The sequence below is a fragment of the Falco naumanni genome, chromosome Z, assembly GCF_017639655.2.
Source record: "Falco naumanni isolate bFalNau1 chromosome Z, bFalNau1.pat, whole genome shotgun sequence".
NCBI lineage: Eukaryota > Metazoa > Chordata > Aves > Falconiformes > Falconidae > Falco > Falco naumanni.
In genome coordinates this window covers 50341012-50353704 of record NC_054080.1, presented here as the reverse complement: position 1 = coordinate 50353704, position 12693 = coordinate 50341012, and the positions used below count along the sequence as shown (strand labels likewise).

Below are 12693 nucleotides of genomic sequence, written 5' to 3'. Positions count from 1 at the left end.
TTCAAGATATATCAGCAAATGCTCTTTAATGACTGTATTTTGAATACACTAGAGTCTGTAGAGTACTTACCACAAATGCCAATAAACAGGCTTCATAATTCTGCACTCAGTTTCTATGAGATGAAGGCATTCTGCAGAAAAAGAATTTTCAGGAGTTAATCAGATACTGGTGAGAGATAGTTTAATAAGATGAGCCCCACATGTGATGATCGAAAGAAAACCTTATTCTCTCATTTTAAACTCAGCCAAGGTGTCTGTGTTGACAATCACAGTTCTGCTTGAGTCATGGATGTTGAATGCGCTAGGAGGATCTTCTGACAATAACAATGAGTTACTGCTGTTGTCTCTCAGCCAACAATTTTTAAATAAAAATGCTTTGCTCTGCTTTTGACAAAATGCTTTTGTCATAGTTGCATAAATATTGAAACAGAATAACTTAACTTACACAACTGATACACAACTGATGATTTATACTAATGCTTAGTGTTATTTCACGGAACCAGAGAACTGTAGCAATGGGAGAAGTAGGCATGTCAGCCATCAATTCTTTGTTGTGCAGTTTGGCTCATGCTCAGCTGTAGAAGGTATTATTCAAGCCTGTGTGCTGTTGGGGAACAAGAACCAATATCAGGTTTGGATTCCATTCAGCTTTCATTCAGGTCAACAAAGTCTTTTCAACAGGATGTTTCATACTGTTTCTTTCATTCTAGTTAGAAATAAACAAAGGAGAGTGTCCTCACCCCTGCTGGGTTTCTTCTTTCCCATTAATTGCAAGTACTATTTTTTATCTAGTAATCTTGCAATTTTTTACTTTTCCTAGATTTTTACTTCAGTTTTACTAAATCCCAGTAATCCCTTTTCTCCCCACTCCAAATAATGGTTCTCCTTTCCTGTTGTTTAAACCTTGCAGTTTGCTTTTAATATTCTGGTTTTTATGGATTTCTTTTAAGCTGCAAGCATCTTTCTGGCTTAGGCAGTGTGTATCACATTCCAGAAATGATCATAGAAAAATTGTCCTTTATTGTTACCTTATTTATTAGTCACTAGCAAAAGGCAGTTTAATTATGCAGCATTAGCAGGATCAGACATCCTATCAAGCTCTAGTTCTTGCTTAAAATTAACTATAAGTCTTCAACAGCAGAAACGAGATCTAAAATTGACGCTTCTGTTGGCACCCCTGCTTCAGACCTTGTCAAAGCCAGTGTTAAAGAACAACTGCAACGGGTTTGGTCTGGTACCTGGTCTTCTTCCTCCCACCTGAGCTGGTGCCTGTTTAAAACACCCGCTAAGGGCACCCATGCAGAGAGGCTCCCTGCCCAGACCTTTTGTATGGGCCAGCTGCCTAGAGAACACAACCCTTCCCGTGCAAGCCTTGGATAATAATACAGCGGGCTTGTGTGCTCCTATGCTGGTTATCAACAATGGATAACCACTACTGTGATGATTTAAATTGTAGAAATTGTATCGGGAAGAATTGGTGGCCAGGGCAGGTTTGATTTACAGGAAACAAAATTTCAGGTTTTTGAACAAAAGGTGTTTTTTCACCAAATACTGGTATTTCTTCATGCAGTGAGGTATGAGTAAGTTTTAAAAAGATCTCTGACCACAGTGAAGTCTGACATTTCTGTTATTTCAAGTACATTAGTAGACTGGATCAGGAAGGGATTTTTAATTGATTCTACAGGAGCTGCTTTGTCTTAACTACGGATGGCATTATAAACACAGTTATATTGCTAAAGACATTGAAAAAATGTACCTATATTTAAGACCATTTTCTGTTTTAACGTTCATCTTTTGTGTTCTAAATACCATGTTATTTACTACTACAGCAGGTATGCTATTCAACCAATAATACAGAATGAATGTAATTCCATTCTAAAGGAGCTTAGTCTAAATGATACTGTTTTTTTCATAGTGTTTGCACCTCAAGAAAAATAGCAATGGAATGTTTTTTGCTTGTGCATCTTCCAGGCTCTAACCAGAGAGTTACAGCGCAGCATACAAGAGCTGAGAACAAAAATCAAACAGGCAAAAAAAATGGGAGAAGTGAGAGTGTGCAAAAAGGGTCTTTCCCAAGAGTCTGTTCAGTTGGCAGCATCTATCCTTAATGTTTCAACAACTGATCTCAAGGAGATATTAGAAGTGGATGATGATGAGGTAAGTTACTTTAAGGACTCTTCAGTAAAAAGGTGCTAGATCAGAAAATGGTATTCTGATCCTGAGGAAAAGTACTTCCAGGTAGAGACAAATTTCACTGTGCAACATCCAGCACAAACAGAACAGAACAGCTGGATTTAAATAAAAAGGTCAGGTTAGTGACTCGTAAAGTGTCAAGACTTCGGGCATGTATAAATAAAATATAAATGTACTGTTTTGAGCATGTAGATGTAGAGACATTATTTGAAAATCCTTAGTAGTTTGCTTTTTCATGAGACTGTTTGGCAAGGTTATACATTTTAAATAGACTTCTGCATTAATGAAAACAAAATTAGAATGTATCTTGCTGTACCAGATTGATTCCGTTGGCGCTTTCTTTCTTGAATTGTGATACCTATTAAAAGTATTTCTAGTAGACAGATGGTTTCTGGGGGAATCCATTGCCTTTTTTTGTTGATTCTATCATACATTTTACTATACAATATTTGATAGTGTTTTATCAAATCACCCTCTATTAAATAGATATAGTAATAGGATTTCTTATTCAGATTTATTTAGGCCTGATCAAATAATACATGAAAAAGCTAGTACACTTACCTTAATAGGAGTGTCTGGGTGTTGAACATTATTGGACAGTAACAGTATTCTGGTGATGACTTAGGTTTAGCCTTGTTGGAGCTTTATATTTCAGAACTCACAAAAGAGAATTTTCACATTGATTAAGTAAAGGTGCATTGTATGTGTATGCATTGATACAGATTATGTTCTTGAATACAAATAAAATGGACTGATGCCTGCCCTGTTTACTAACATTTATACACCCCTGTAAGGTGATTCACTTTTGACAGATTTGTTCCATGCTTACCTCATTCTCAAAGTAATTTCTATGTCTTTGGTTGTAATCACTGTTGTGAATATATGTGTAAAATACACAATCATATGTAACTATAAATTGATAGCAGATTTTAAATACAGGTCATGAATTTACAGTACACAGATTTTATAAACATATTCTGTTTACCGGTGTGTAGACTCAGGCTCTGTTTACCGGTGTGTAGACTCAGGCACCTTTGAACTAGTAAAATTTACACATAGATCACACGTACACCTTTATATTAATGGGAAAAGAACATACCATGCATATTTCCAGGGACATGCACAGACATTAACAGAGTCCTCATACTTGGTGGATATGCTTCAGATAACTAGTTTTGCAATCATAGTTCCCACTTGCACATGCTGTTTATTTAATTTATATCCAGTCACACATGTCCTTTATTGTTCGCTATGTTCTTCTCAAGTGGTGTCAAAATACTGTTTCTGTGTTATATGTCTCTATTTTTAGGAAACAGCGAAGACAAAAATGGAATTTGAAAAAGATAAAGAATGGCTGCAGTATATACAGAAACTTCTTGAAGCACAGGTGCTGAATTTATATCTTCCCTTAATAAATTATAACTTTCTAGTCAGAGTAGCTATGTGTTTTTAGGTTGTAATTAATCTTTTGCATTTGTATTATGTTGCCATTGATGGTCCCAAACTATACTGTGATAAGGCAACGTAAAAGCCTTGTTTTATATCATTTCCTGTTTATTTCTATTAAAATAGGAGTCAGTGGATAAAACCGAAGAGATGTTAACCAAGGATTTGTGATAGCTAACTTAACAGCTGGAACCAGTGAAACAATGCTAGAGAAAATGAGCGCAGACCTTCCTTGGCAAATGTGTTAATTGAATTATTGAAACAGTGTGTAATGCTTGCTAGAGTGAAAAGGATCCATTCTCTCATACCTCTTAGGAAAAAGAGATTTTTTTATTATGTGCCTTTAAAGTTAGTAGTTGATATGGACACCTGAGGAGTTCATGGGTTTCAGTGACCTTTTACTGTGGACCTGTTTCCAGTCAATTCATGTTTTCCTCATAGCCAGACAGCTGTTTATTATCGTGTCTTCTCGCATTCTCTACAATATTTTCTACTGAGACCTCGAGCAGCTTGTTAGTGGGAAGTAAATATTGATTTGGCATCCTGTCAATGCAGAAAGAATGAAAAAATTTCCACCAGAGGCCCCTCAAACATTTTCCTATCGACATTTTCTGGGCAGAGAGGAAAGCTGCATAGAGGATGACAAGGCTGAGACTAGTAGAAATCCCTGAGGGGTCCATTGAGACTGCTGCTGTGACCTGTGTGATACTTTTTCTTCTCTTTCAAGTCCTTTTTTTAATACACACGGAGTCTGCTGGGATGCTCCCCTCTTGTAAGTGATCAAGGGCAGTTTATTGGCAGGTGAGAGCCCTGCTTTTCTAGCCATAGTCAGCTTTTGCTTGGACATCACTGACAACATATACTGACTCTTGAAACTTTTCCATTTTATTTTAGTTGTCTGCTTTATTCAGATGATGGGTAGCTGATGTCTGAAAAGAAATAAAATTTGATTTACAAATCCAGTGTTCCTAATGCATATTCACTAGCATGGGTCCATTAGCAATGTAGTTCATATCAGTTAAGAATGTGAATGATTGAAAATATTTTGAAAGCCATTTCAAGGGAACACTCACATCCAAATTTATATATTTTATCATTAATAGCTTTTGTCTCTCGATTGTGTCCTATGACCAGATTTTTAAGAAGTGACAGTTTTTCCACTCTTTCATTATCAAAACCTACTACCATTAAGACTGCTTAATTGCTGCAGTGGAGGAGATGGAAATATCAGTTTGCTTTTACTGGCTTTGTCAGAAATACTGGCATTTTAATTTAGCCTTGTAATGTTATGTGGAACTCAGCAGTAAAAGCACAAATATTCCTATTCACTAAATTGCCTTCATTTTAAGAACTTCGGAAAAATCTATAAATTTCAAGATTCTGTTCGTGTAAGGGACTCCAAAACACAAATCAGATTCATGGAATAAAACAAAGAATTCTTATTCTCTTTTTTTGTTTTGTTATCATTCTTTGGTTAATCATTAAAAAATCCAAAGCAGAATTTTATCACTTCTCTTCATCTGATACAGGCAGCAAAAAGGCAGGGCATGGAGAGTTAGGGGTTTTTTGACTATGTAACCAACTATATTAGGATTGCAAATGTTAGCTAAGATAGAGGAGCTTATTGCTTTTAGCCGTATAAGTTTGTGTACAAATTAATACTGTTTTTCAGTGAGTTTTTGTTCCATCTTATGGGGTTCCTCAGGAGGAGCTCTGAGGGTAGAAGTAATTCTTGGCAAGCTAGCCGTCTTTAGAATTGCAAGGGGATTAGTGCTTTTTGGAAGCAGTCAGCTCTGCTTTTCATTTCTGTCCATGCTGTCACATGGATGGAAATTGTTAAGATCTCAGGGTCTCTATTTGGGAGCAGCTCACAGAAGATTCACTGTCCTTTAAATCCCTTAACTTACATCTTGTAGAGATTTGGGGGTTGGTTTCCTTTAGTAGGTATTGGTAATATTTCTGATCAGAAAACTGAAGCTCGAGGTGAAATGAAAGGTTTCTGTCAGCACTTTCTCATAGCAAACTGCTCACTTAGTGTTACAGGTTGGCAAACTGTGTAACCATTTGCATCTTGAACAAAGATCCAGGCTTGCCCTTTTCTGTTATTCTGAAAAAAATGTTTGGTTGAAAATTGCATCAGATCACTTAATATTGCAGTTTGATATAGTGTCTTTTTGTGCCATTGAGCCCAGACTTTGGAACATAATTGCCCAGCAGTATTGATTTAATTGCCTAAGTTTATTTGTGGACTCCTAATTATTGACTGGAGGTAAATTTAATGGAGAAACCTTTATGAACACTGGGAAGCTGCTGCTGTTGCTGTTATACATAATGAACTGCATCATATCCCTTTAGATCATTCTTCAAGCTAATTTTATTCCGCTGTGACAGTACGATAACATTTAAAATGTCATAGACATTTTATTTTTATTACTGACATACGCCATTTTACTGCTGCATTAGAATTTTGGGGGGGACTGAGGGAAGCACTAGTTGCTTTTTACTGTCATTTTATGGGTTCCCCTAAAGTGTAATGATAAAGGATAGCACACCTCTGTTTTACACTTCATCTGTACCTTTATTTTCCATACTCTCATGGCTTGAAAAAGTCTTAATTTCTGTCAGCTTTACAAGAATGTTAATATTTCTGCGATAAATATTTTTACATTCCCAAGGCTCACAGATACCAGTCCTTGTTTTATCAACTACTATAGAAACACATGTGGAGAAACTACAGCACTACTAAGAAGCTTACAATTTGATAGAGGCATCTCTGCATCAGGATGTTATTATGTAAATAAGAATCATATAACTGAAAAGTACAGTCATGTTCTGAATTCCACAGAGCTAGTAAAAATCACTTATTGTCTAAACCTATGTCTTGAATGGCCAACAAGTGGTTTTTTAGTTGCCTTTTTATGTTTGTACATTAACACCCAATGACTAGAGTGTTCTTACTAAAGTATAAAAATGGAACATCTTAATAACTGACATTAGGATAAAAGGTTCTCATGCCTATGAATAGCCTGTATGTGAAGAGGCTTCACAGGAGCACAGGCAGAGATATTTGCTGCCAGCACAGGGGTATCTGAGTCATCTTGTATAGAGACATCAAACTGATTATGCATTAGTGATTGGGCATGGGAGAGAGAAGCTGGGAGAAGTATCGCATTATAGACCATTGAGTTTTCAGCAGTTCATGGTATTTGGGACCAAAGGAGGGAATGAGTATGGTTATCTCAATATGTATGTGTGTTTACAGCTTGCATGGGAAGTGGTGAGGCCTCTACCTACTTTCTCCCTCACATCTGGGTTTGTATGTCCGATTATTTGAACCTGGCACAGTATAGGCACTCTCTTTTTATAATCATACAAAAACAACCAAACAAAAATGCAACCAAACAAAATAGCAACTTTTCCTAGCTTTTTCCCATCATAGGAAACTTATATAACTAAACCAAGAGGATGACTTCCTTTCACATAAACTTAGACAAGATTTCTTGTACCACCCTAGGCTTTCATTCATTGTGACTGATTGTAAGGAACAGCATCTCCAAACAATCCATTCATAATTTTGTATGCGAGTACAGCATGTTTGCAGGATCCAGATTACTGCCTGAAGTCTCCAAGAACTACTTTTTAATAAAATACAGATCATCTGCCTAACTCTTCCAAGCACTGAACTAAATGACAGCATTGATTTGGCATGTTCCTTATCAGACATACAGCAGCACTTGCCTGCCCTTACTTCTCATGTACTCATGGGGATGTCACATCTCACATAAACAAAACTGCCTAGTAAAAGCTTTCCTCTCATGACATCACGATGAATATACAAATCATATTCCATTGGTGAAAATTTCCAGAAGAGCTCCCTGCTGTCTGTTCTGTGGGTGCTCTGTAGGTATGTGTATAATCCATCTCTAGAACAGGGTTTGGAACACTATATTCACTCTTCATCAGTAGGAATTTTCTCCAGTCCCTTTTAAGAATTTGCACTGGCTACTAAATAGAGATTTCCTCTGGTGTTGTCTGGGAATGTGCACTAACAGCTATGGTTGTTTCCTTATAAATTTCTTTTTATTGAGTTGGAACTCGCCTGCTTTGCTTTCATTAGTCTTTCTCCAGCCTGAGTCTGTCTTCTGCTCTTTGAACAGGTCTCCGCTCTTTGCCTGACCTCTGCTCACAGGCACACTTATGTATTCACTCATACATAAACACACCGGTGCACTCACCACTGCCGCCATCACCAGGTGCTTCAAGTACCTGCACCTGAAAAAGCAGCACCGGAGCAGTCTGAACTGTATCCTGGGCAGCTAGCATCGATACAAGACCATCAGAATGTAATCATTATTTTCTTGTCATTATGAGAATAAGAGCTCAATCCTGTACATTGACAAACCGTTATGATATAAACCTATGTTTTATCTCATGCATACAAACAAAAGCACATACCATCAATTCTGGGCTGAAAACAAGGAGAAATCGGCTTGATTACTCAGGATAAGAATACAGACAGGCACATATATTTTATATAATCATGTATATACAGCCATCACAAAGCAGAATGGCCAAAGAACAATAGTGAAGTGAAGCATTTCTCTAATTTTTTATTTTGTTTTGTTTTCACTTTTAGTTTATAGTGAAATTAGGAGGGTTTAGTCATTGTAACCTGAGTTCCTTTAGTTTTATTTCGGGTTATTCCTTGTGGTTCACTCAATTCAATTTGAGGCAGCTCTGCAGTGTGTTTGGATAGTTTTTTTGGGCAAATGTATTATACTGATGATGCATATGGGGAGATTTAAAACAGGTGTAATCACTGATTTGTGTATTCCAGAAATTAAATACTTTTATTTTTATGTTAACACATTTTAGACTTTGTGAAGCAGAGGCCAAGTAATGCTGTACTCTGTAAATGGAGACACTATGTCTCATTAGAATAACAACATTGCTTGGATTCATTATGAGTGTTTTCACTGACAAATCAGTGTATATTTATGCATTTGTGCTGAGTGAGACTCAGTCATGTCATGTAAGGTTGATAAACATTACTAGTTTATTTTTTACAGAAGGGATCTCCAAAAGAAGCATACTCAAGGTCAGAATAAATAGGTGAGGGAAATATAAGTAAATACCAGTATTCCTGACTCCAGGATCATACTGCTTTACAGTTATCCATACACCAAGATACCTGTCTGATAAGTTGTGTAACAAATATGCTATTTCATTCCTATGGCTTTCTAGTATCAAAGAAGAAATCTGTAATTCTGGTAAAGATAAACAAGTAAATAAAACTCTTTAAATCCACATGTAGTTTGCACTTTCAAATGTTGTGAATTTATACAAATCATGTAAATACTACTTCGCTTAAGCCTACCACAATTACTGATTCAGGATCGCTATCATTGTTAATGCTTAGTGTTCAGTTGAATTGGTTGTGGCATAGATAACTGGAAAACATTTGAAGAAATATCATTCTGTATTAAAATACATAATTATCAGTAGTATAAATAAGCTTTCACTCCTTAGGTGTGCACTTAGCACTCACTGAACTCCCAAAGCCTTCCCCAAGCATATGGCAGGTTTGGAAGCTAGGATGAATACTTTGGAGCAGAGACATCTTCAACGGTTGTGAAGTTCTGGGGAGAAATGTAGAGGGAAGCTTCCCAGGATAGTTACAGAGCCGTCATTAGAAGTAAATCTGACAGGCTTCTATTAAAGATTAAGACTGTAGAGATCATCCAGTTCTCGGTGTTTGTATGGAAGGAAAACCAGATAAAAACATACAGCACTTTCTCTGAAACAAACAAATGTTGAAGGAATGATATAACATTCAACTTCCAAATGCTCTTGATTTAAATGGAAAGAGTTCTTGAAAGGTCACTTTGCTATGACATGGAAGCCACAGAGGGTAGTGAGCAGCAAGTAAAATGTAGCTGGAATTATACGAGCCAGAGACATCAATAAGAAACCATTCATCTCAGGCACAACATTAAAGAGGTGAAATGTATCAGAAATGAATGTAGTCAAGCTAGGCAAGAAGAATTAGAGACTTTGAGGTAATGGTATAGTGTTCTCATAAAAAACATATTTAGACGAGGAAGGAGAGCAATTAAGAATGAACAAGATGCTGGAGTCAGTGTTTTTAAAGCGCAGTAGCAAGTAAGTGTCACAGAATTTCAGATAAGATTATGTCTTATATTACTGTGAATAGATTTGTGCTCAGTGAATTGGATCCCTCTATTCCCCAAAAAGTCATCACAATAGTGTACAGGAGAAACCTGACAGGTGTAGGAGACTACTAGAAAATTCTTACCAGAGACAGAAGTTATTTATGACAGATGGAGACATGTCTGGCTAGCAAGTACCAGCTCTTCAAAACCCCCTTTTCTACAGAAAAGGGAAACAATGCATATTACTGTATTTTTTCAGTAACTGCAAAGTGACTGGTGACCAACACGTAGGATTGCCATTACAGCCATTCCATGACAGATGCTTGCTATTAACAAGATTTTCCTTGCTACCTTTTTAGGTTTTTTGTATTTTCCTGGCCTGTTAGTAATTATAAATATCAATATATTGATTCATATCTGTATATCAGTTCAGACATTACACCAACATTTGTATTTGATAGACTTTTATGTCTGGGGTTTTGGTTTTGGTTTATATTTTTTATTCCACATATCTAGGAAACAGGCAGTACTCTATCTGGTGTAAGTACCATACAGTTTTCTCTCTAAAGATGGAATAGAGAAGTGAAAAAATAAAATCAGAGCAGCGATACTCAAATGCAGAAACAAAGGGTGGCCTAGATGCAGAAGTATTGCCTTGAACTACAGTTGTGAAAAGCAGAAGAAACTGGTGATTGCCCTGCTCAACGAACTGCTGTACATTACCTAATCTATTTCCTGTGGCTTTATTAAAGTCAAATTATCTTTCCTTCTGATATGAACGTCGGCTGTTACTTTTTGCGTGGGACTGACCCCTCGGTTACGCTGGTCTCAAGAAAGCTGACAGAGCTCTGTGAAGCTGACAAGACTTTTCAAGTGTAAACAGAAACTGTTCTGCTCTCCTCTGGCATAGCATCTGTGGCTGGAGCTGCAATGACGAGTGCTTTCTACCACCTCCAGAAGTACGTCCCAGCATACAGTGCACTGATGCACCAAGACTGTGAAAGAAAACCTCTTTAAGCACTAAACCAATGACACTGAAAAATACACCAAATCTCATTCTTTGAAGACATTGATTGTGTAAATACGTCTTTTAGGTTGGACAAGATGTAAAAGGGATACAAATTCACTTTTCTCTGTAAATACAAAATTTTGATAGTGTGTTTTAGAGGAGCAGACGTTTCTGTAATATCCCAATCCATCAAGGCAGTTGGAGCTTTTGGGGGTTTGGGGTTTGTTTTGCTTTGGGTTTTTTTGTTTACAAGTTTTCACGTGTGAGTGTAAGACAGTTGCCACAGTACTGAGAGCTGAACTGGTAGTTCTATCTCATCCTCCTGAGAGTAGTGAACATACACTACCATTTCTGCATGCCCTAGAGATGACTGTAACCTTTTATTGATCAGCTGATTGAAGATAAATGACAGAGATGCTGGTACTGCAGTTTACATCATTAACATGGTCAGTAAAGCATGAATTGTTCAATAACGCGTTTATCTTTTTTCATTTTACTCTGTTCTTTTATCATTTTTATGGTAGAGAGCAAATTTTCAGACACTAACCAGGCAGGTGAACTTTAAAGATCAGATGTGTGCATGTGTGGTAGTTGTCAGAACCAAGTGAAATCTGATGTTTTAAAGATACTTAATAAATGTTTTTCACATGAAGAAAATAGAGTTTAATGATCATTTTTCTTACTGTTTTTCTTTTTCAGTTTCCTTTTGCCTCATACTTAATGGATGCCATACTGGAAAAATTAAATGAGAAGAAGAAACTGGTAGAAGAGTACAGTTCTCTCATGAAATAAACTGTATGAAATTGCTAAGACCTATCTTTGCAAAGTGTGACTAAAATATGTGTTTCCTCCTGTCTTTCCTCTTCACATAAAGAACTGTCAATATGCATATCCAATACATAAGTAGAAACTCTGAACTAATTAATTGTTGAACAAGAGGAATTAATTGCATTCCTGTTCAGAAAGGAGTGTGGTATTTGATTCCCAAAGACAAAAAATGCTGCAAATCAATGCAAAGTTAGGAATTATTTTCCTTCAGGTCTGTTAGCAGTGAACACCAGTACAGGCTTTGTAGAAAGGGGATGTTTTTGCTACAACCAATACACATTGTAAAATTCTGAAAGTACAGAAAGCAGCTAAGTAGCTCCTGGTTGTACTAGTCAGACAGTAGAAGTAGAATTTGCGGAGGAACTGGGGATATCATTGAGATTTTGCATACCTAATTTCTTTTAGCTTCTTTGTAAATCCCAGCTTTATGATACATGCTACGTAAAATAATATGCTTTATGTTGGAAAACGTGAGAAAAATGAATGTAGAAAAAAGTATTCAATGTAGAGTAATACTCCTAAGAAAAGCTGTATTTTCTTCTGTGTTGTAGTGTATTGTGTACAGAGAATTTAATTGTATTTAAAAAATTCAATTCAGTAAAGTTATTTCCAGTGTGGGGTTTTTCACTAGTAGTCCCAATTCATTCTCAGCTAACACCAAGCTGCGAGCTCTTACTTCCCTTGGGAAAGTGGTAGAGTTTTACTCAGTTGCTTCCATAGGATTTCTCTGGCAGTACTAACAAATAATTGCTGCTTCTTCACATTTCTGATGTTAAAAGAGTTAGTATTCCTCTGGACCAACCCACCTGAAAAAAACAAAAGACCCAGGCTTCTGAATTCATGTGGCAATAACATTTAGCTCTTATATATGGCTCTTTGTCTGTGGATAGCAAGTTGTTTTACACAGGTATCATTATTCATGTCGAGTGGGGAATCAGAAGCAAAATCTATTTAATCAACAGAAGCATGAAACAGAAGTTTTCTGCATCTCAGTCCAGTGCTTTTCCTGCGATATCACTGTGCTACTTTTAATTTATGGAGTTC

At 36.6% G+C, this 12693-nt stretch overlaps 1 protein-coding gene across 2 annotated transcripts in view; it reads left to right on the top strand.

The window, feature by feature from the left end:
• CNTLN (centlein) overlaps nt 1–12276 on the top strand; it is a 197735-nt gene extending 185459 nt beyond the window's left edge. Inside the window, exons 24-26 of one of the 2 annotated variants that reach the window (XM_040579978.1) lie at nt 1972–2157; nt 3510–3580; nt 11521–12276. In XM_040579978.1, coding sequence (XP_040435912.1) covers nt 1972–2157; nt 3510–3580; nt 11521–11542 — 279 coding nt within the window. In that variant the 3' untranslated portion in view covers nt 11543–12276. Of the gene's footprint in view, nt 1–1971; nt 2158–3502; nt 3581–11520 lie in introns of both variants that reach the window. The other variant, XM_040579977.1, reaches the window with a different exon arrangement.
• The last annotated feature ends 417 nt before the right edge of the window (nt 12277–12693 follow it).